The sequence below is a fragment of the Lissotriton vulgaris genome, chromosome 4_1 (assembly GCF_964263255.1).
Source record: "Lissotriton vulgaris chromosome 4_1, aLisVul1.2, whole genome shotgun sequence".
In the NCBI taxonomy this organism is placed as follows: domain Eukaryota; kingdom Metazoa; phylum Chordata; class Amphibia; order Caudata; family Salamandridae; genus Lissotriton; species Lissotriton vulgaris.
In genome coordinates, this window is record NC_141691.1 from 1,594,186,584 (window position 1) to 1,594,210,628 (window position 24,045).

Sequence of the window (24,045 nt, forward strand, 5' to 3'; positions counted from 1 at the left end):
GAATCACACCATCTAATGAATCTTGCCCTGACTGGCTAAATGTACATTTCAGGATGATGTAATTAAAATGTGTATGCTGGGGATTGCGTGATACACTTATCAATACTACACTGTTCACAAATTTACTTCTGAGCAGAAGGGCATCCAATTTGTATGCTCTGTGCTGGTGTGCATCTCAGTGGTATTGGCAGTGGAATTCAAAATAGTGCTTCTTACAATAGAAGGCTAATATTTAATTTAGTACTGAACGGAGGTGGCCCTTATGATCCTCTTACACAACTATTTTAGTGATCCTAATTCTACATAAACACAACATGTCACTATCACTAAAGAGAAACTCTTTTAAAAATTCAGACTACTGTTTCCGGAGGGAATACATGTCAAGCCAACTTGTACACACATGGTCAACAGAAATATTACACTCTTATTCAGTTAAGCAATATAAATATTTTCAGCCACCTTTATTGAACGTTTCAGAAAAAAAGTTTTATATTTCTAATTGTTACAAGTATCATTTTAAGAGATGTCCACTGTGCAAATCACGTTAAATTCACATTGTGTGAAAGATATTTGCTCCATATTAAATGATTAAAAAACACATAATTTGTCATTAAATTTATTATACAAATGTAAAACATATATACAAATATCCGTTTAGCGGCACTTCTTCAGCAGACGCATTGTAATATTTTTGACGGCCAGCATTGTTTCTGTGCAAGTTGGTTTAATAAGAGATTCAGGAAGTAGAAAGCCATAATGTCCAGTGTCACGCAATTCAAATGCAAATGAATATGGAATCCCATTCTTGTACGCCCAATCCATTGAACTGCCAGAACTCACATCTGAAACAAAATGGATGTGTTGGAATTTATTGCATGAATTACATTTCATCATCAGAGTGGCCTGTGTGGAAAACAATAGTCTAATTCACAAAGCCTTTTTCTGTGTGTAAGTGTCTCTCATTTGTTGAAATTGAGGAATAATTTAGAGTGGAATAGTAGTGGAAAATCAATTAATTTGTGGAGGAAGTGCTAAATTTGGAAGTGAATCCACTGCAGAATTCTTTCCACTATACTACTATTATGAGGAACAGGCCTGCCTGTGAATTGTCGTCTTGATTTAGCATTTATAAGGAATCTGATGATTCTCTGTTACTCTCAAATCTAAATCAGACACTCAATTGCACCTTAGTGTAGTCACAACAACTCAATGAAAAAGCTTTGTAAAGCAGGCCCAAAATTATTAGCGCATTTAGAACTAAGTTCATATCAATGAGGACTCTAAAGATCATGACACACTAAAAACATAGAAAAGCTTAATGTTATCTTGTTTTATATGTTGTACCTTACACTTATTCCTAAGTATAACACCCATCAAGCATTGCTAGTACAATCAGAAGTAGCTTAATATTTACAAATGTCTCTGTATTTTAGAATACATAGGTTAGGCGTCAGAGGTGTTACTGTACTTACCAATGTTTAGGAATCTGATCCAACATTGTTTTAAAAATGCAAGAACATATATTTTGAGATTGAGCTGAACATAAGGATATTTGTGTTATATAAAGCAAATCAGTCATTCTTGAGAAATATACTTTTGCAATTTACATTCACCTTGATTTAGTAGGCCTCTGCCTCTAAAGCATTTGCCAAGGGGCTTGAATTGAATATCTTCAGCACATGCTTAAAAGGCCAAATCCAACCACATGCCATATTTAGAAACTATTAGCATTCCAATATTGTGAATTGTTTTTAAGGTGTTTGTTAGGGCAAGGCCTGACAATGAACAAGCAGTTTGGATGATTAGCAACTCTCTGTCACCGAGCTGTGCCTTTCTATACGACATGGAGAGATTCAGCTTCCTGCCTACAAGCAGAGTGTGGACACAAGGTTCATAACACACTATTATTTTCAGCTCGGACACTGTCAAAATTATAATCTGTCATCAGAGTAACGGCAGAAGTCAAAAGCTGCAACTCTTCCCCATAACTTGTGAATTTCATTGTTTTTTGGGGTTTAATTCATAACCATAGTTGTGCTTTAACTCTTAAAAAAATAGACTTTATTTATAACATTTTCAAAATAATCATATACAAACAAATTACCCATTACATGGGTTAAGGCACATTAAATAGTGTTACCAGTGGAAGGTGAGCATTCAAAATTGTATAGTACAGAAACATCATTCCCTCATGGATTACAGCTGTAGTTAAAGATAGATAACAGTCCAGCATTATCGTTGGAGTTCTGCAAGCATTCCATGGTGTTGTGAGGCTCGCATGTATTTACGGTGCACATTTAAGGGGTGGTGTTGTTGTCGTGTGCTAGAAGGTAGTCCCGCAGTGACTGCCAGATATCCTCAGGTCTGGAGATGGGAGGTTGGAGTGTAGAATAGATTTTGCTCATAGAGTTGCAAGTGACTGCGTTTGTTATCCAAGCCTAAAATGTCGGCCTGATGCTGTTACTCCAATGTAGCACTATCTCCCATTTAGCGAGTAATAGTGCAATGGCCCGTGTCTGCGCACCAATTTTGGAATGTTTGCCACAAAGCCTAAAGAGCGCTAGGAAGGGGTCAGAGAGGAGTGCAATGTCAATCATTAGTCAGAGGTGCTTGAATATAGTGCTCCAATATTGACTAATATGTGGGCAGGACCATGTGAGGTGAGCAAAGTCGGCATCAGGGGCGTTACATTTCGGCCAGTTGGAGGATCTGTCAGGGTCTATTTTGGCGATCGTGGTGGGGATGACGTATGCCCTTTGTAAGAATTTAAAATTAAGCCGCTTATGGCGGTGATGTGGAGATATAGGGGTTGATTATGATGGAGGATTTTCCGCATCCTCCGGGCCGGCGGAAGCCACCGCTGGCCCGGAGGATGCGGAAAATCCTCTGCGGACCCACCAAAGACCCACCGCCACATTAGGATGGCTGATGGGTCCTGGTTTCAGTTCGCCGCTTTTCCTCCGCGGTTGTCTTACAACCGCGGCGGAAAAGCTGTAACATGGCTGGCGGTGTCTATCAGACACCGCCAGCCATATTAGGATAGTGTAAAAGAGATGCTTTTCCACGGCGGCTTTTCCGCCATGGGAAAGCATACAGACTTTGACTTCGGGGGCCCGTTGTGGGCCCCCTTGGTGAAGGGGTGTGGGGGGTGCACATGGGGGGTACCCATGGTACCCCCCTGCATTTGTATGCAGAAATCGGCAGGCACCGTGCGGTGCCTGCCCCTTTCTGCATGCAAATGCAATGTATGCATTTTTAACATTGCGGCGGGTGCAGCTTGAAGCTGCACCCGCCACAATGTTAAAGATAGAGGATGTGACTGCCACCCTGGCGGTCACATCCTAATCTGCACGGAGGGAACGCCGCTGCCCATGCAGATGTTCCCTCCTACTCTGGGGTCGCGGACGGACTCAAGTCCGTCCGCGATCCTAATGAGCTCCATAGTTTGGTCTGCTCACAGCAATAGTGCAATTCTTTATCCAGCCGGCACCCGCCACATTATAAATAGATCCAGTTATGTGGCTTGTGTAAACCGTATATAATCTGTATGAGAGATGATATGACCATTAGGGAAAATATCTCCCATTGTATGGAGATAAAATGTTCTAAGTGTACGTTGCACCACCAGTTCCCGGGCTGGGGATTTCCAGGGGTTATTGGCTAGTGGGAGTAGGGGGAGAACAGGGGACCCTTTCCCAGGAGTCGATTACTTTTCTGCCAAGCCATCTCGTAGGGGACAGTGTCTGTATGTCTATGGGTTCTAGCTTAATTTCACAGGGTCAAAAGGAGGAGAGAGGTGTGTCCTCAGCCTGATCCGGCTCAGGTATTGAGTAGGGTAGTCTGGCATCTGTGTGAAACCAGTTGTGTGGCTTGTGTAAACCTTGTATCATCCGTATGAGAGATGATATGACCATTTGGGAAAATATCTCCTAATGTATGGAGGTCAAATTTTCTAAGTGTACATCGCCCCACCAGTTCCCGGGTTGGGGATTTACAGGGGTTATTGGCTACTGGGAGTAGGGGGAGAACAGGGGACACTTTCCTAGGAGTCAATTACTTTTCTGCCAAGCCCAGCTCGTAGTGGACAGTGTTTGTATGTCTGCAGGCTCTAGCTTAATTCCACAGGGTTAAAAGGAAGAGAGAGGGATATCCTCTGCCTGATCCCGCTCAGGTATTGAGCAGGGTAGTCTGTGTGAAACCAGTATGACGCAAACTGGCATAATGCGGTTAAGTAATATATTTGAAAATCAAGAACCCCAAACCTGCCCCTGTCATAAGGGAGGATGAGTGTATGCCACTGAATCCTGGATCTGTGATCGGCTCAGATAAGCTATTGCAGCAATCCCCGAAGAGTGCAGAAGAAAGTATTGGTGATGGCTTTGGTGATGTTTAAAAATAAATACAAAAATTGAGGCAGAACGACCATCTTGCTGATGGATATCCGGCCAGCCATGGAGAGAGGGAGGCGCACTTGGATTGTGAGCTTCTCAATGGCCGGACCGTAGTTTAAACAAACTACCTGCTCCTTAGTTTTATTGATCATAATACCGAGATACTTGGTAGAGTTGTCGCACCATTGGAGTGGGTATTCTCAGGGCAACCTTGTGGTGACATCTGTAAGAGGAAACAACTCAGATTTTGCCCAATTGATATGGAGGCCAGAGAACCCCCCAAATAAAAAGATTTACCGTATGACAGATGTGAGAATATAAGCCGGATTAGAGTTAAATAATCAAATGTCGTACACATACATGGATATACAGAGCCAACCAGGGCAGAATCAGAGGCTACGGTGTAGATGTTTCTCCTGCAGGTGACGCACCTAATGGATCCATGGCAATTATGAATAGGAGGGGGGACGGGGGGCAACCCTGTCTCGTGCCCCCGGCTATTGTGAACGTGACAGTAATCGTGCTATTAAGCCAGAGCCCCGCTAGTGGAGCAGTGTGGAGCCCAAGTTTGTGCAGCGTCGCCTGGAGGAAAGGCCATTCCAGGGAGTCAAAAGCCTTTTCCGTGTCCAATAGCTCAAAGGTCAGGAGAGACTCGATTTAGAACTGCAAAGACTGTAAGGATATTAAAGGAGGTGGACCTGTGTGGTACAGACTCTATTTGTACAGGTGATATAATCTGAGCCATCAGTAAAGCCAATCTAGTGGCAAGTATTTTGGCCAGTATTATATTGTCAAAGTTTGGGAGGGACAGTGGATAATATGAGGCACATAGTCGGGAGTCTTTGCCAGGTTTTAACAGTAGAGTAATTACCGCTTTCTAAGTGAACGCAGTAGCACACCCTCCTCAAGGCTTTCGGAGTACATGTCCAAGAGGTGGGGGATGAGAATGGGTTTATTTGCCTTAAAAAACGCAACTCTCAGGCCATCTAAGCCAGGAGCTTTAGTGCCATCTAAGGCATCTATGGCTTGGGCGACCTCCGCAGAGATAGGTGCACCTAGAAATTGCCTTTGGGCATCAGTGATCCATACCATTGCAATTTCCACTAAATATGCTGCTCTAGCATCCTCTCTTTCCATAGCTGCTCATAATATCATTGTAGGGCCTGAGTCACATCAGAATTACTGGTAACAAGAAGCAGCTCAGATACTAATCACGGATTTCGGCTCAATTGAAGGAGTCGTGCCAGGGTGCATTCCGGGAGTTTGTTCTTTCCATATTGGCGGACAGAAAAAATGTGCCCAGGAATGTGGTCACCTTTCCAGCCAATGAACGGAATTTATTCAGTAATTTAGATCGCTGCAGCATGTCAGTATCTTTCCTTTTCCTGCATAGTGGCTTCATCTAGAGCCCTCAACTTAGCTTCCATCCGCACTATGCTGTTTCAGATATCTAAGAGGACCAAAGTGTTTGGAAATACATATTCCCTGAATATATACCTTGAAGGCTTCCCATAAGGACTGAGCCAGTATTAAATTCAGAATATTCCAATATAGAATTCACTTAGTTCAGAGCGGAATACGGTTTCCAGAAGGGAGGTGCTGGGGAAGCACCACCTCCTTTCCAATCCTGCCTAGTGGAATGCGGAGGGTCATCTTAACTGGGGAATGGTCTGAGATGGTATGAGGTAGATGTTGTATGACCTGCAACCACGGAAGAGTCACAGCTGACAAATACCAGTAATCAATGAGTGTCCACACAGAGTGAGGTGCAGAGTAGAAAGTGTATGCTGGAGTGGTGCAATGTATGCTTCAGTAAAGCAATAGGTATCTTGGATATCTTGGAATATCTTAGCAGCTTGGGTTTTGCCAACACCAGCGGCTCCTGTAGTGTCGGGTTATGTACCATATTTAAATCCTCACCTAATATGACTAAGGAAGCATTGATCCATTCCATTATGGATGAGAGCTCATGGAAGAAATCTGGACAGTCCACATTTGGAGCATATACCTTCACGAGCAATACATAGAGATCAGCTAATCGACTCTCTAATACCACATATCTACCTTCCTTATAAATGAAACTGTTAATAAGGTGGAAGGGGATGCTTCTGTTGATAAGTGTGCACACGCCCCGTGATTAGGTACTGTAATTGGAGAAAAACCTATGGGTTCCCCATGTTTGCACAAATGAAGGGATATCCTGCAAAGGCTACTAAGGTAAGCCATTACTTGTTTGCCTTTGTGGGGTTGTTTAAGCCTCTAACGATCTATGTGAGAAACATTATCTCAGCAAAGGAGGCTCTGCCCAAGGTTGTCATGAGTGATATAAAAACAATGTGATCTGCATAGTGTGACAGACGGTAATCTCAATACCTTCCAAGTCGATGTAAGAAATAATAAAAGAGAAACTTCAAACAATACCCTTCGAGACAAGGAAGCCCAACACCACCCCCCACCCACACAGAGAAACAAACAGCTCAGTGAATCCCTAATAACCAATAACAGAACAGAGTTCATGTAGGTCAAAACATGGAAAACACCTTGAGGGCGATCAACGCATCAGCAAACGAAGTCCATTAAGATACATATCTAATATATTTCAATATATGACTACAGGCTAAACAAATGTGTCCCATATGGGCTGGTGAAGTGAACAGGATGAGGATGAGCCGTTTATTGGAAGAACTTCCAGGGGCTCCAGGCCGGGGGGTCCAGTAATGGTTGAATTAGCCAGAGGAAAGGGGATCCTCTTGATGTGAGTCTTCGGAGCCAGTTGGAGCAGGGCCCGGGGACAAACACGGTGAACGTGCAACATCATGCAAGAGTTTTCAACAAAAGGAGAGCACTTCAGTTGGAGATTCAAATATTCTGGCCTTGAAATATACCTCCACACAGAGCTTGGCCAGGCATAGCATGCCATATTTAATGCCTGTTTTGCGCAAGAGGGTTTTGGTGTCTTGAAATTTATGTTGCACATCCTGTACCATCAAAGTGAAGTCGGGATATATGGAAATGGCAGCTCCTTGATGGTGTAGTGGGCCCTGTTCCCTGGCTACAGGAGCTGTAAAGGAGTACCCCTGTGTCCCTCAGACCCTGGGGGTTTATGAAATGGATGAAAAATGGTTCTGTCGGGAAAACCAATTATTTAGTGTTCTATACTGAATATGTATTAAAAAAAACACAAAGAGCATCAGAAATGGCCCCTGGCCTCTCAGATTGCCTTGAGTCTCCCCTACCCATATCTTCCTATGGCTAACAGGGCCAGCACAGGGGAATCCAAATGAGCACTGTGCGTATGCAAGAGGCGGTTCTCTGTTTCAGCAGGATGGCAAAATGTAAATGTAAATCCAGTACTTGTATAGCGCACAATTCACCCCCAAAGGGGTATCTCGGCGCTGGGGGCCGTTGGGAAGATTAAGCAAGCTATTGCCCAGAGTCGAAATGTGCTGGGTAAACCCCTGCCGCCGGAGCCAGGGGTCAAACCATGATCCCCAGCGTCCAGCGCCTGTCACCCTGGCCACGACGCCACACCTCTTCCCCTGAGCAAAGTGTTGAAAACCTTGGGGAAGGGGTCTCGTGTAGCACCTAAAGGGCAGGACACCGCAGATGGTGATTCAAGGGAGTGCTGGTCCCCACGGTACAACAGTGGTTGTCTGTCCAGGAAGTCTAGGCACCTGCTGAGTGTAATGACCAAAGCAGTATTCCTACAGTGCGTAGTATATAGCGTAGTATATAGATGGTGATTCAAGGGAGAGCCGGTCCCCACAGTACTACGGGGGTTGCATGTCCAGGAAGTCTAAACGTTTGCTGAGCGTAGTGACCTAGAGCAGTGTGCCCACAGTGCGTAGTATATAACAGCCAAGGGTCAGCCCAAGAATCCCACAGGGCCGGAGCGCAGGAACAGGGGGTCACCAGGTGCAGGAAGCGCCAATGGTGCTCACTAGCTGGGCCAATGAGGATCCGTTTGTTAGACCGCAGGCAGCGCACTCACCTCACACGTCCAGCAGAACCGGCCAGCGGTTAATCACACCAGGACATGTCCCTCCGTCCTCATATGCTCTCAATATTCAAGATGCGGCCCGCGTCACACCAATTCAGGGGCCGCAGCTGTCCCGAAGAGGAGGTCTAGCAGGGGTGTGGATCATCGCCGCCCAGCGAGTCCCCAGCTGGCCGTACAGCAGGAATATGAACAGCGGCAGCTGCTGTCCCAGCAGGACGGCCCCGCCAGTCAGGAGTACAGGCAGCTCCAATCTGATGGCCCTCGTCATTGTTGGTGTAGCCAGGGAGGGCCCAGCAGGGCTCAATAGCTCGTTCCTCAGGTTCGCCTGCGGCCCCTGTCGCCGTAGGTCATTCGTGGAGGGCTGGGCTCGTCCGCATGGCTGGATGTCCCAGCCCGGCATCTCCACATCTAGGGGTAAGGAGCAGGGGAGAGCTCACTGACAGCTCAACCAGCATCACAGGCAGTGTCGGTGCTGAGGGCTGCAGTATTTAAGCCTGAAAGCCGCGATGGTGGGCTAATGATTCCGGAGCTTCACACCTATATGCTATCTTGGTCACTGGCATGGCCACGCCCTTTGTAACTCTTTAACTAGTTTTTTTTTTTTAAATGATCTTCAAATGTTTTTGGACACATATGTTAGGTCTTATTATCAATTCCAACCATAACTTCACTTTGACAGAAGTTTTTTGCAATGAATTTCACCTTTTTTAATGGCCTTCCACAGCCATAATCCATGAAGGTATCCCCAATCCCTTTGTCCTGGCCCTGGCTTTAGTCAGGGGAACCCTGCTGTGGGCCAAGCACTATGGCCAACCCCCTTCAAGTGACCAACCCACCACAGATAAACAATCTCGACTGCGCCTGCCTGTTGGCCATGCTTAATGGGGATTGGCAGGAACACCTAGCATGCAAGTCTCTTAACTGAACCTGGACTAAACCATGGATTTACATTTTATGAGTGTACCATTTTGTGCCCTCGTACTTCAGTGATCATGGTTCTGTAATGGATGCAGTCTGACCATCCCTTCCAAGTCAGTGAACCACTTTGTCATGTGTGAATATGTATAAATACAAACAAATGTATGTATTCATACATATACATATGTAGGTGCTCAGTCAAAATATCGATTCCAAATTATCGACCAACATTAATATTGAGTTAAAAATATTGAAGGTGAAGAATATCGAGGTCAAGAATATCGTTGGACAGACTAGCGACCCTAAGGTAAGTAATATCGATTTTTTTATATCGATGTAAGTAATATCGAAGTTAGTAATATCGATATCAATTATATCGATGTTACTAATTTCGATGTTACTAATATCGATATTTGTTTGTTGTTATGTATTTTATTATGTATTTTATATGTATGTGATATATGTTTTTGTTAAGTTTTTTATTTGTTTTAAATTACATGTGTACTATTTTTTATATATTAAAAATGTTATATTTAATTTAATTTTATGTTTTAGTACTGAGCAAGTTGTGGGTTTATAGAGGAATAGGGTGGGAAGTAATTTAATTATAGTAATTTAATTATTAATCTTTAGTAATTGTAAATTAATTGTAATTAATTTTTGCGTTTAAGTTCTGTAGCAGGTTGTGGGTTTATAGGGAAATTGGGTGGGAAGTAATTTAATTGTAATTAAGTAATTATTTATTTTTAATTGATATTGATAATTATTTTATTTATATTTAAATATTAATTGGTAATTAATCCTATTAATTGCTAATTAATTTTTTTTATTGGTAATTAAGGTTTGTTATTAGTAGACATTTTTTAATTGGCAATTATTTTTTTAATTAGTAATTAAGGTTTGTTATTGGTAATTACATTTTTTAATGGGCAATTAATTTTTTTAATTGGTAATTAAGGTTTGTAATTGGTAATTAAATTTTTTAATTGGTAATTACATTTTTTATTGGTAATTATTTTTTTTAATTGGTAATTGATATTTTTAATTGTTAATTACTTTCTATTACTTGGAAATTCATTTTATTAATTGGTAAATAATTTTTCATTAAAAATATTTTTTATTTAAAAAAAAATTGTTTACCATTTTTTAATTGTTAATCAATTTTTAAATAATATGTTTTTTGTTTTGAAAAATATGTCAGTGTTCAATATTTATTATTTGGTCATTTATATTTCTAAAATATTATTTATTATTTATTTTTAATTAATTGTTAATTAATTATTCAATTTTAATTATGTTTTTAGTAATTAATAATGGGTATTTGCAAATGATGTAGAGTTATTTAAAACTTACACTTATTTTATTTACAACAATTATTTATAAGTATGTTATATTTAACTTCTATGCTATCCAATGCTTTCCCTACTTTTGCACTCTCTGGAGTTGGAATAGTAATTTTTACCCCTACGCTATCCAACGTTTTCCCTACTGTTGCACTCTCTGGAGTTGGAATAGTAATTTTTACCCCTACGCTATCCAACGCTTTCCCTACTGTTGCACTCTCTGGAGTTGGAATAATAATTTTTACCCCTACGCTATCCAACGCTTTTCCTACTGTTGCACTCTCTGGAGTTGGAATAGTAATTTTTACCCCTACGCTATCCAACGCTTTCCCTACTGTTGCACTCTCTGGAGTTGGAATAGTAATTTTTACCTCTACGCTATCCAACGTTTTCCCTACTGTTGCACTCTCTGGAGTTGGAATAGTAATTTTTACCCCTACGCTGTCCAACGTTTTCTCTACTGTTGCATTCTCTGGAGTGGGAATAGTAATTTTTACCCCTACGCTATTCAACGCTTTCCCTACCGTTGCACTCACTGGAGTTGGAATAGTAATTTTTACCCCTACGCTATCCAATGTTTTCCCTACTGTTGCACTCACTGGAGTGGGAATAGTAAATTTTACCTACCCGCTATCTAACACTTTCCCTACTGTTGTACTCTCTGGAGTTGGAATAGTAATTTTTACCCCTACGCTATCCAATGTTTTCCCTACTGTTGCACTGTTTGGAGTGGGAATAGTAATTTTTACCCCTACGCTATCCAACGCTTTCCCAACTGTTGCACTCTCTGGAGTTGGAATAGTAATTTTTACTTCAAAACATTGAGAGAGTAAGGGTATTAGTCTGTGAGGTTGGAACTCCTGGTCCCCTACTGTTATAGATAAGCAAACAAAGGAGGAGTACCCCCTGGATAGGTAGCAGAGAAACTCTGTACTTAGAGCTTAAGGCTCATTCAAAGCACAATGTGCCCAACCTTAGCAGGACAGCGCAAGTCCTTTTTGAAGACCCCTCACTCACCAACCTGGTTGGTGACATGCTTCATCACTGGGGTCCCACCCCGAAGGCCGAGTGCCAACAGGGTGTGCTTCGACACTTGGTTACAGTGGAGCGGGTTTTTTCTTTATTTATATGTGTAATAACTTTAAAAGAGGGGAAGTGGTTTAAAAAGGGTTCAAGTACTGCTCACTGCAAGAGTTTATTCCTGAGTGTTTGAACCCCATAAAAAAGTAGTGTGACACCTATGCCTAATTAGGAAGACTTTGGTGTCTAAAGACGTGTAGTGTTTTAAAAATAGCGAAAGTGTGCTATGTGATTTATTACAGAAGAAAAGAAAATAGGTCTACATGTTTCAACCATCAAATGATTATGGGTTTTCGTCAGGACCAGAAATAGTGACCTGGATGGTACGTACTTGCTAAGGTACGGCCTGCCCTCGATCACAAAGAAAAACGTGTCCACAAAATTGTGGGCCTTAACAAAAGGTCAATGGTCTTCTCCCCGGTCTGGAAGAAAAAACTTTGCGAGCGGTACAAAACCGCTACATGGGCGTCCGGGTTCCAAGAGCCCAGCTCACTTCATTTGTGGCTTCTGCTCATCGGACCGAAAACCTACTTGGTTCCTGTTCGGTACACCCCTACGCTATCCAACGTTTTCCCTACTGTTGCACTCTCTGGAGTTGAAATAGTAATATTTACCCCTACGCTATCCAATGTTTTCCCTACTGTTGCACTCTCTGGAGTTGGAATAGTAATTTTTACCCCTATGCTATCCAATGTTTTCCCTACTGTTGCACTCTCTGGAGTTGGAATAGTAATTTTTACCCCTATGCTATCCAATGTTTTCCCTATTGTTGCACTCTCTGGAGTTGAAATAGTAATATTTACCCCTACGCTATCCAATGTTTTCCCTACTGTTGCACTCTCTGGAGTTGGAATAGTAATTTTTACCCCTATGCTATCCAATGTTTTCCCTACTGTTGCACTCTCTGGAGTTGGAATAGTAATTTTTACCCCTATGCTATCCAATGTTTTCCCTATTGTTGCACTCTCTGGAGTTGGAATAGTAATTTTTACCTCTACACTTATACAACGGTTTCTCTACAATTGTGCTCTCTGGAGTGGAAATGGTAATTTTAAGTTCTATGCTATCCAACATTTTTATTAATGTTTTTTTTACTTATGGATTTTGAATAGTATTTTTATTTATTCAGTTATTTAATTTTTTTTGTATAAATGTAGATAATGTAGTATATCGTATCGTAGCGTATCGTATCGTAGGGGGAACTTATAAAGCGCGCTGACACCATGGGTTTCCTGGCGCTGGTAAAGAGTACAGAAAGCAGAGAGACTAGACAGATTGGGGAAAGAGCCAGGTTTTTAAAGACTTGCGAAAGAGGGTTAGGGAGTTGGAAATTTTGAGGGGGAGAGGGAAAGAGTTCCAAAGCTTGGGGGCCAGGTGAGCAAATCTCCGGCCTCCAGATAATATAGATATATAATTAATTTGAAAAATATTAAAGGTATATTTAATTTTTAAATGTATTAAACATAATTCTTTACTTTTTAGTTATGTTTATGTTTTATGTTTGTAAATGTATTTGTAATTTATAATATTTTTTATTAATTTATAAATTATTAAAATAAGTATTACAACTTATTGTTAAGTGCGTATATATTATATATTTTCTGTATATGTTTAATTAATGTTTTATTATTTTATATGCATTTATTAATTTTAAACATTATTAGATATTTTTAACTATGTTAATTTTATTGATTAGTGTTATTTACTTTATTTTACATTGATATTTTTACAGAAAAAAACAATATTTTTAACATCGATATTTTTGTACTTACCATGTTGTAGATAGCATGTCGATATTCTTGCCTTCGATATTTCTGCATCGATATTCCTGGAGGTCGATATTTTAATCGTCGATATTTTGTCAGTGATACACATATATATATGTATTTACACATATATGTATGTATTTACACATATACATACACACACACACATATATATATATCCAGTTATCTCTGAGCCTCAACAAGGATGTGAACAACCCTTCACGGTGGTTTCCAAAGATTCATTACTCAAGCAATGACAGGTCTACGCATTGTGGTTGTTGCCTACAACCTTGCTCACGACAGCGAGCACCGTTTTCTCTCTTTATTAAATGTATCAAATGAAATAAACACAAAAGAAGGAATTTGCGGCGGAGGTCACTCGAGGCTGGTCTGCGCCATCCTATAACGTGCAAAAAATCATATGAAAACACTGATTCCACAAATAATCTCTCCTTTTAGTCCCCCAATGCCCTCCAAAACAGTTGTAATAAATCAATGATAAAAATTACCACAGTTGGGGACAGCGCCACATTCAATAAGTAGAAAACAAATAAAACATTAAATTCTACGAATGTCTAAAACAGTGACAGATCATAATAAAATAATTACAGGGGCAAAAAGGGGGAATCACTATTTTGATCAAATCCAAAGTTCAAAATATAAGGACACCAAGGGGTCGATTCCGATTCAGGAAAAAGCGCTCTGATTAGCTGTATGGAGCGTTTCTCCCGTACGAATCATACACCTACAAGGTCCCCGTACGTACGAGCAAGTACGATCCTAACCCAAAGCGCTACTCCATACGACTCGTACCAAACACCGTACAACTAGAAAGTACATACGGATTGTATCCGGGTGACGCGGTACACTACGTCCGAGCGTAAATAGGCCGCTATATCCGGACCAGGAAGTATGACCCGTGTTGACGACACTCCGTACGACCCTTCTGCTACGGGAGCTGAAAACAGCCGTAAAAGCAGAGTCCGGCCCAAACCGCACCCCGGTACGCGACATATACAACATGAACCCCATCGTCCCTGTCATCCCAGCCCTGTACGCCTACGACCTCGTACATAGAAACTGACGACAGCGCAGACGGTGATTACAACGTACCGCAACAACCGAAGTATATCTGTACGGTGCGCCACACGCGCACATCACCATTGCAATAGTGAAACATGCCGCATATACGCCATTAATGTCGGGGTGCGGTGTGCCACACGCTAGCGCATATGACCATTGCAATAGTGATAAGTGACGCACACACGTCTGTAATGTATGTGTACGGTGCGTCACATCTGAGTGGTTGGTGGAAAAGACTCCCAGCAGTGCCTAACAGTATTGGTGGTGGGTACTGAGGACTCCCAGCAGTGCCCAGTGGTGCCCAACAGTTTAGGGGGTGGGTGCAGAGGACTCCCAGCAGTGCCAATACATAGGAGGGGTGGGTGCACAGGACTCCCAGCAGTGTACAGACAGTATGGGGGTGGGTGCACAGGACTCCCAGCAGTGCCCAGACAGTATGGTTGTGGGTGCAGAGGACTCCCAGCAGTGCCCAGACATAGGAGGGGTGGGTGCTGAGGACTCCCAGCATTGCCCAGACAGTATGGGGGTGGGTGCAGAGGAGACATGTTTTGTGGGGTTGTGCGACTAGTTTGCACCCTCCTTGTGCTGATTTAGGGGTTCGCGTGCGCTTTATTAGTGGGGTGTGTGCAGTTCGTATTTGTTGGTGCTGCTGGCTCATACGGGACGTTTTCGGGGTGTTCGCGTATGCTTTATTGAGTGGTGTACAGTTCGTATTTGTTGGTGCAGCTGGCTGATACAGGCCGTTTTCGGGGTGGGGGTTCGCGTACGATTTATTGAGGGGTGTGCGGTTCGTATTTGTTGGTGTGGCTTGCTGATATGGGTCGTTTGGGGGGGTGTTCGCGTACGCTTTATTGAGGGGTGTGCGGTTCGTATTTGTTGGTGTAGCTCGCTCATTTGCGATGTTTTCCGTACGAATCATGCTTCAAGCGCGACTACGTTTGCCAGTACAAATCGCGTACTCGGTCCCCGGTCTGGATCGTGCTTGTTTGGTCGTACGGCATGTTTACAAATCGTACGGTTTGAGGTCCAACACCATTTCGTACGGTTCTTCGATTATGGTTCGTACGGTTCGCTGATATTCGGACGTATTTTCGGGATACTGATCATACTACGCAGCTCGGACGGTCTTTTTTCATTCGTACGGAGACGGCTAGGAATACGATTCGTGCAACGTTTTTTTCTCCCGAACCGGAATAGGCCTCCAAATATGCTTATAATATCAAAATCAGGTACACAATTACTACCTTGATTGTGGCTAAATGCCACCAATATACCAACTCTTACGTGATCAACTCACCATTAAAGTGCTCAGTGCCAACCCATATGTTAAAATACAAGGATCTCAAGGAGACAACAATTCCTTCAATATTACATAATGTTCTTGCACTTAAATAGTATCCAGTATGAACTGTTATCTAGCCACATTATTTTATAATTGAACGTAAAACAATATACGCCAACTCACCTGGTTAATAGTACAAAAATAACAGGAAAGAAAAACCCAAGTGGGTGACTGTAAAATCATTATTAAACCTCAAATAGTACATAAAAATAAAGTTGACCATTCACTAATATGTGTGCTAGAACCCACTGGGTCTAATGATGAAATGTAAGTGCCCAACAATGTTGGTAAAAATGAGTGGCCTTGTAACTATCAGTGGAAACTATTTTAAAAAAACAACACCAATCCTGGAGAAAATATGTACTTATATGTCAAATGAAAGACAAATAACCATTCAAAGCGCCCAGAGGAAGCCCTGCATAGGAGTATAAGCTTTAGTAGAGGCAGGTGTATCATTCCTCATTAATGTTAAAGCAATGCAGTTCATTACTATCCAATTCCAAAATTAAAAAGGTTTCCAATTGTCATATCTACTTCTCCCTATCTCCCCTCAATGGCTCTTATGTGTTGTAAAATACATTTATGTACGGGTAGGGTGGTACTACCCACAAACAGTTTTGTACAGGAGCACTTGAGAATGTATACAACAAAGATTGATTTACAGGTAAGATTACCTTTGATCGTGATGATCTTTTTAACATGGGTATGTAGTGTGGTCAAATTCTTTCCATTCTTGCAAGCAATGCACCTGGTGCATTTTTTTTAATCCATCCTTGGGGGTAAGCCATATCTTTTTGGTGGTTTTAGCACTGAGATCACTCCTAACCAAAGCCTCAGTGATTTTGGTTTTCTGTATGTGATCTGTGGGAGTTTAGTAACAAGAGGACCTATTATAGGGTCCTCCTTAATCAGATGCCAATGCTTTTGTAAAGCCAGACCGAACTGTAGCAGGTTCAGAGTTATATGTAGTAATAAATCTGTGCGAAGAATCTTTTAAAACTTTTTTATTTGTCGCAGACTTCAGGGGGTTGAAGAGGGCCCTTTCCATGTCCTGGGATCTAGCTCTACTGAGGATGCTTTCAATATTCTTTACGAATATCCTCTCTGTATGAAACATCCCATCATCCCTGATTCAATCAGATTGTAGTCCTCTTTGATACTTCAAACCCATTTGGCTGAATAAAATTCCTCAAAGGGGATACTCCTTATTAAAAGGGTAGGATGGAAATTTCTGGCATGAAGAATAATATTCCCCGTTGTAGGTTTCCAACTTCTCACTCCCCACCTGAATTGATACATCAAGGAATTCAATGACGTCTTGCTTGTTTTGCCTATAAATCTTAAATTGAGATAATTATTGTTTAACTCTGACATAAACAGGAAGGCTGCTGTTGCAGTGCCCTGCCACAGCACAAACAGATCATCTAGGAACCTCAGCCGCATTGTAATATTTCCAGACCAATGCTTAATTTCAATACCCCCAAGCATCTGCTCCTCCCACCAACCCATATGAAAATTTGCAATGCTAGGGGAGAAGCAGGTGCCCATAACTGTGCCTCTCTGTTGCTGGAGTAACTGACTGTCACACACAAAGTTGTTTTTGGTTAAACAAAACACCACTCCATCATCTCTAAGAGCATTCTATTATGTGCTGTATAACCTATGGGTCTCATACAGAGAAAATGATGTGCAGCCCTAAGGCCATCCTGGTGTCTAATGCTGGTATATAATGTTGAAACAATTACTGTCATTAAAAGCATATATTGCTTCCATTTTTCAACACATATGTGTCTTTAAAAAAACCGCTGTGTCCTTATTGTAGGATTGGAGAGTGGTGATAATAGGGTTATAAAAATAATTGATGTATTTCGATATATTCTCAAATACACTGTTCTGTGCAGATATTATAAGTCTCCCAGGGGGCCTAATGAGATATTTATGAACCTTTGGTATCCTATAAAATACGAGTATCATCGGATGATCCTGTTCTAGAAAACAATATTCGTCCCAGCTCAAAAACTCTGGATCTCTCCAGAAATCTCCTATATATATATATATATATATATATATATATATATATAGCGGCTGAGGCTGCGAAACGCGTTGGGTGTGATCGCTTAAATAAATGTCACTTTAAATGCAGATTGGGCCTCGACTTGCTGTCTTATGAACTGTTGGAGACGGCGTTTCTGTGGTTATATATATATATATATATATATATATATATATATATCATGTATTCAAGGTCTGTTCAGGCCGAAACGTGTCATGGCGGATTGTTGGCATCAAAATATCAGTACCAGTTCTATAGGGTCAATTTTTTCCAAATCGTAAGTGAACGGTACGACGAGCAGAGTTTCTTTGATAAGATATATATATATATATATATATATATATATATATATATATATATATATATATATATATATATATACACAGTTCCTCAACAGGGGAATAATTGAGTCGCTCACCTTCCATGTTTAAAAGCATTTATTTATATATATATACTTCTCACAGTGCAAAAAAGCATGCGTGCACTCCTCACAGTGAATTACGCTTCAGTCCAATGAATTGCAAAAAAGACGATTCTTTTTTTGCATGTAGCCAAAGAAAGCACCCTAGGGTGTTTTCTGTCTTTTTGCAATTCATTGGACTGAGGCGTAATTCACTGTGAGGAGTGCACGCGTGCTTTTTTGCACTGTGAGAAGTATTGGTAACAGGGCTGCCTCTGACCCGGAGGTGGACCGCGGAATACAGTGTCCCGGCTTTCCTTCAGAGGGTGAGTAACGTTTATATATATATCTATATATATATATCTATCTATATATATATCTATATATATATATATATATATATATATATTCACTGAATAAAACATAGGTTTCACACCAGTTATAATTAGGAATTAGCATTTAAAAAACCTTTGAAATTCACTGAAAAAAACATAGGTTTCACACCAGTTATAGTTAGGAATTAGCATTTAAAAAACCTATTAAATTCACTGAAAAAACATAGGTTTCACACCAGTTATAGTTAGCTGGAAATTTTACTGACATAAAACCATTGAAATTCCCACGTTATAGTTAGCTAACGCTACGCGCCCCGGGTCATGTGACCTAAAAATAACACTTTTTATTGGTGCAGGACAGTTTTGGTTTCCAAATGATGAAAGCCCTGGTCATGTGACCTGAAATTAACACTTTTCGTTGGTTCAGGACAGTTTTTTTTCCTAATGATTAAAGCCCCCACCTTTTTCCTCATTCTCACTTTGTACTTTGAGTGAAGAAGACCTGTTGAAAGACCTCTCTGTACTTTTTTGGACTGAAAAAATGGCTTCGGTAGCAGCAGCAGCAGGGGCATCTCAGCCACCACCACCAAGAGGACCACCACAACACCACACTGGTGGAGATGAAGAAGAGGAAGAGGAGGAGGAGGAGGAGGAGGGGAGGAGGACATTCCTGCCAGAAGACAATACCCCATATAGGCCAAAGCCGCACATTGTATAGGAGTTTATTTTCCATCCCAAGTGGCCTCAAAACGGTGAATGTGCCAAAGGTGACTTGCCTAATCTGTAACATGAAACTTTCACCCTAACAAAAAATACTCATCTGGCAATAACACCATGATTTGCCACATGCAGCGCAGGCATCTCAACAACTATGCTGAGGCAGAGGTCCGAGAACTGGCCACAAACCCTCCCCAATCTTCAGCCAGCACCTCCAAAAGAAAGCAACCCACTCCATCAGGACCAGAGACAAGGGAGATGGTCCCATACATACAACCCCAGTTTGGGCAATACAAGATCACTTGTATATTTTGTGGTAAGACCATCACCTATGGTGAGCAAAGCATAAAGCTCATCAACCGTGCTGGTGACAACCACAATTGCCCCAAAAACCAATAATTTTTTCCTGATTTTCTTTGCTCCAGTTGAGCCGTTTACAATTCCCTGTTTTTTGTTTCTCCCCATAAAAATAACAAAAAAAATATAAAATTGTTCATAAAAGCCAAAAAAAGTACAAAATGTTCAAAAAAACATTAAAAAAATATAAAACAACAAAAAGAAGAAAAAAACAGTTCTTTTTAGAACTACCTCCAATTTATAAAAAAAGGCTAAATTTTTTAAAAACTCTGTCATTCTTTTTCCCTCATGGTACGCTCCCCGGTACGCTCCCCGGTGCGCGTACCGGGCGCTCCCCCCGCGCAAATCGAAAAAAAATAAAAAAATGTTGCCCCGGGGGGCCCTTTTATGGCCCCCATATCAAACCTAGGGGGTCAGGGGGGTCTACTCTGCTCCCTTTTGGTCATTTCCCCCTTTGTTTTTGCCACCTCTTGTGTCTCGATCCTACCAAGACACAAGATGGCGGCCGCTCCGGACTGTTTGGAATGTTGACAGACACCCGAGAGCCAATCAGGTTTCCGCGTGCGAACTCTTGTAGCGCGCTGGTTCGCGCCCCGGTGCGCGTACCGGGGCGAGCTTATAGATACATATATTTTTTTGAACCTAAATTACTCAAAAACCACTGGAGCACATATCTTGAAACATAGCAAAGGCACATCGGGCTACCAGTCCCTACAATTTTGCCAAGTTTGGTGGAAATCCATTCAGCCGTTAAGGCTAAAAGTGAGTTCAAGCGCCCTATGGAAATTAACATGGGGAAAACACGTTTTGGGACCCCCCTTTTTTCTCGGCCCCCGCTTGACGAATCCCCCACAAACTTTCAGGGACGGACCGGAGCGCCGTGAGGCAAATTGGAGGAAATTTTCAGGCAGATTCCTCAACCGGCGCCAAAGGTATTCACAATAGAATGTTGCTATTTCCCTATTCAAAATAATCCTAACTATAACTACCGCCAGTAGGTAATATATCTATATATCTATATATCTATATCTATATATATATCAGAGCTCCATCCAAAAGGATACGTGCACTCACGGGGTTAAACCAATTTTTATTAAAAAGCAGTCGTCTCATGAGTAAAACTGCTAAAATATGTCATCCGGTGGTTGTTTGGCTTATGAGTTCTGTTAACACTTCCCATTGGTGGGCTCACAGCCAATAGGAGGGCTACAGTTCGTATGGCCATGGTTCCCCAGCTGCGTAGCGTCCCAGCCCTCGCATCGTACCGGCAATCATATAATTCGAAAATTGCTTCCTTGATGGACAGTTGCCGGTAACAGCGTGAGGGGTTTGCACACCACGCTGATCGTGTCCTTGATGCAGTGCCTCCTAGCCCATCGTTACAGGCTAAAGTTCTAATGGCACCGGACGGGACCCCCGCCAGCCGCTGTATGAAACAGGTAAATTTTCTGCAGGCGTCGGTCACATGGTTCTGCATCCTCGGTGCTTGTAAAGCCTGCTCCCTTTTCATGGTTGGCAGGTCCATCACTTCAGCGGCGTTTCCAAGGGGCATATTAATACACAGCTCCAGGTCCCACCTTCACCGCTGAACTCCTAGGGCGGGTGCATTGTGTCAGAGGGTGGGTTCTCCTTTACAACATCACATCTACATACCTATTAAATAAGGCATGGCCCCAGGGAATGGGATCCCTGGGGCCTATAAAGGCTGCGGGAGGGGGGGAGCATGCCTCCTTCCATTTTTTATTACATTTTGCCCCAGGGGATGGGGTTCCTAGGGCCAATTAAGGATCGGGAGGGGATGTACGCACTCCTCCCCATAATATATATGTTTTGGCTTGAAGACCAACCCACTGCTGTGCCTGGGCAAAGGCTGTGTGCTGCTTGGGATTGGCCACCTGCTGGGAGTTGGAAGCATGGTCTGGCTGCAACACAGGCCCTGCTACTAACCCCAGTCCTTGCATGAGCAATGGTAGTGAGCAGCCTGAGGTAGGCTCCATCTGGGTGGCTGCCTGCGAGGAACAGGAAGCAGGGCCTTGCTGCAAGCCAGGCCATGCAGCCAACCCCACGCCAGGCAGTGTGAAGGCTGTGTGCGGCATGAATTTGCCTACCTGTAAAGATGTTGGCTGCCTCCGATTGGGTGGCCACAAGACCTGGCTGCAAGCCAGACCTTGTTGCCAACCCCCTGCTGTGTACAGCCAAGGATCGTGTGGGGTTGGCTGCCTGTGGGGGTTTGCAGCAGGCCCTGCGGACAACACCCTGCCATGGCTAGCTTTATGTATGGTGCTAAAATATTACTTTATATAAAATGCCCTAGAAATTCACTTAAAAAACAAAGGTTAAAGTAACATTATAGTTAGCGTAATAAAAAGATGTAAACAAAACCACAGAAATTCACCAGTTATATTTAGCAGAGCTAACTATAACTTGCACCTCACCCATGCACTGCTTATTTCTATCACATCATTTATGACATCTCAAATGACATCATTGGTGATATTGCTGATGACATCATCAATGAATGTCGTAGTTTGATATATATATATATATATATATATATATATATATATATATATATATATATATATATATATTCACTAAAAAACAAAGGTTAGAGGGACATTAAAGTTAGATAATAGAATTCAAAAAACCTTAGAAATTCACTGAAAAAAGCAAAGGTTAGAAGGACATTATAGTTAGACTCCGATTTCCCACATACATAACCATTAAATTCAGCAGTTATAGTTACCTGAGTTAACTATAACTTACGCTACCCCGCAATGCACTGCTTTGCTTATGACCCCACATTTTACATCACTCATGTCCTGATCAGTGACATAATTGATGACATCCCTGAACCACTTACACACCCAGTCACACCCTATACAACCTCTCATACAACCTCTCATACACATACCCATACACATACCCACTCACACACCACACACATAACATCTCTGTAACCTTTGTTTTTTTCGCGTGAATTTCTACGGTTTTTTAATGTTATTTCCTAACAATAATACCACTGTAACCTTTCGTTTTTTCAGTAAGTTTCTAAGGTTGTTTAAATTGTATTTCCTAACTGTAACCTGTAACCTTTGACAGTGGGTGTGTGCGTGACTGTATAGGTTGGTGAATGGGTGTGTGAGTGGCTCTATGGGCCGATGACGTCAATGTGAGTAGCTGTATGGTTCTGTGAGTGGGTGTGTGAGTGTCTGTATGGGGGTAAACTTTTTTTATTTAAGGAAACAGGTTCCCTACTTTTTGTGACAAGACAGCAGTCCGGGGCTGGTTAATTCTGACAGCTAAAATACTTCAGTTGAAGTGTAAGGCAGGGAGTCTCCTGGGCTGTGAAACTGGAGGAGGGAGAAATAGCTAAACAAGCCTTCTTGCCAGAATGCCTGCTGCCTGAAAGAAATGTAAATGTGCGCAACTGGGCAATCTGCAAGCGTAAAGGATGCTTGGAAGTCGGTATTCGCTTTAACTGATGGAATCACTTGAAGCTTTCTGATGACACATATTTATTCTTTCTGAGTGTTATTGCGAGGGAGTTACCAGCTGAGCTGTGAAGTGCGCGCGTTTAAAGACACTTACAAAAAAATGCACTACGTACAGTCTGAGTATTACTAAAATCTGTATTTTGGGAGCACTTTTTTATCTTAAACCCTTTTGTGCCTCTTTTAGTACCCTATCTTATACTGTAAGGCACGTTTAAAATAAAAACTTACATATTCATAGTGCTTTCTGTCACAGTCTAGGCACTCCTAACACTAAACATACACAACTCACTATTTTGCACTGCTCCAACGAGGATTACATTTGGTGGCTCTCTGGTTACACACACAGATGTCTACAGTGCATTAACTAATAGAGGTTTCATAATGTACAAAAGTGCATTTCACACTGATTAACTTAACTTACATTTAATTTTCATTTAAGCAGTGCGTTTTTTATGTGTAATTACCAAACTAAAGGTGAAAGGTGAAAGACTGATAAACGTTACAGAATATTTAGTTTTTTATCCACTCCTTTGATCCCACCCGCTCACTCACCCCCTCACCCATCACAGAATCACCATACTTTTTGTTATGCACTTCATCCACTGATTTTGGGTAAAATTAAAATAACCATCATTTTTGTGCTGACTTAAGAAACACTCACACAAAGTGCTGGATGCTGGTCCATACTTGTACCTCACACCGTATGCTGAACGAAGCGCACGTACTGCGTCAATGGCTGCAGATTCCTGCACAGTAAGAAACA

General features: G+C 41.8%; 1 protein-coding gene across 1 annotated transcript in view; it reads right to left on the reverse strand.

The window, feature by feature from the left end:
- Positions 1-442: 442 nt before the first annotated feature.
- CPA6 (carboxypeptidase A6) overlaps positions 443-24,045 on the reverse strand; it is a 509,933-nt gene continuing 486,330 nt past the window's right edge. The window contains exons 10-11 of the mRNA XM_086918015.1: positions 23,944-24,028; positions 443-842 (exon numbers count right to left, since the gene is read on the reverse strand). Of these exons, the coding sequence (XP_086774141.1) occupies positions 655-842; positions 23,944-24,028 (273 nt within the window). The 3' untranslated portion in view covers positions 443-654. The remainder of the gene's footprint in view (positions 843-23,943; positions 24,029-24,045) is intronic.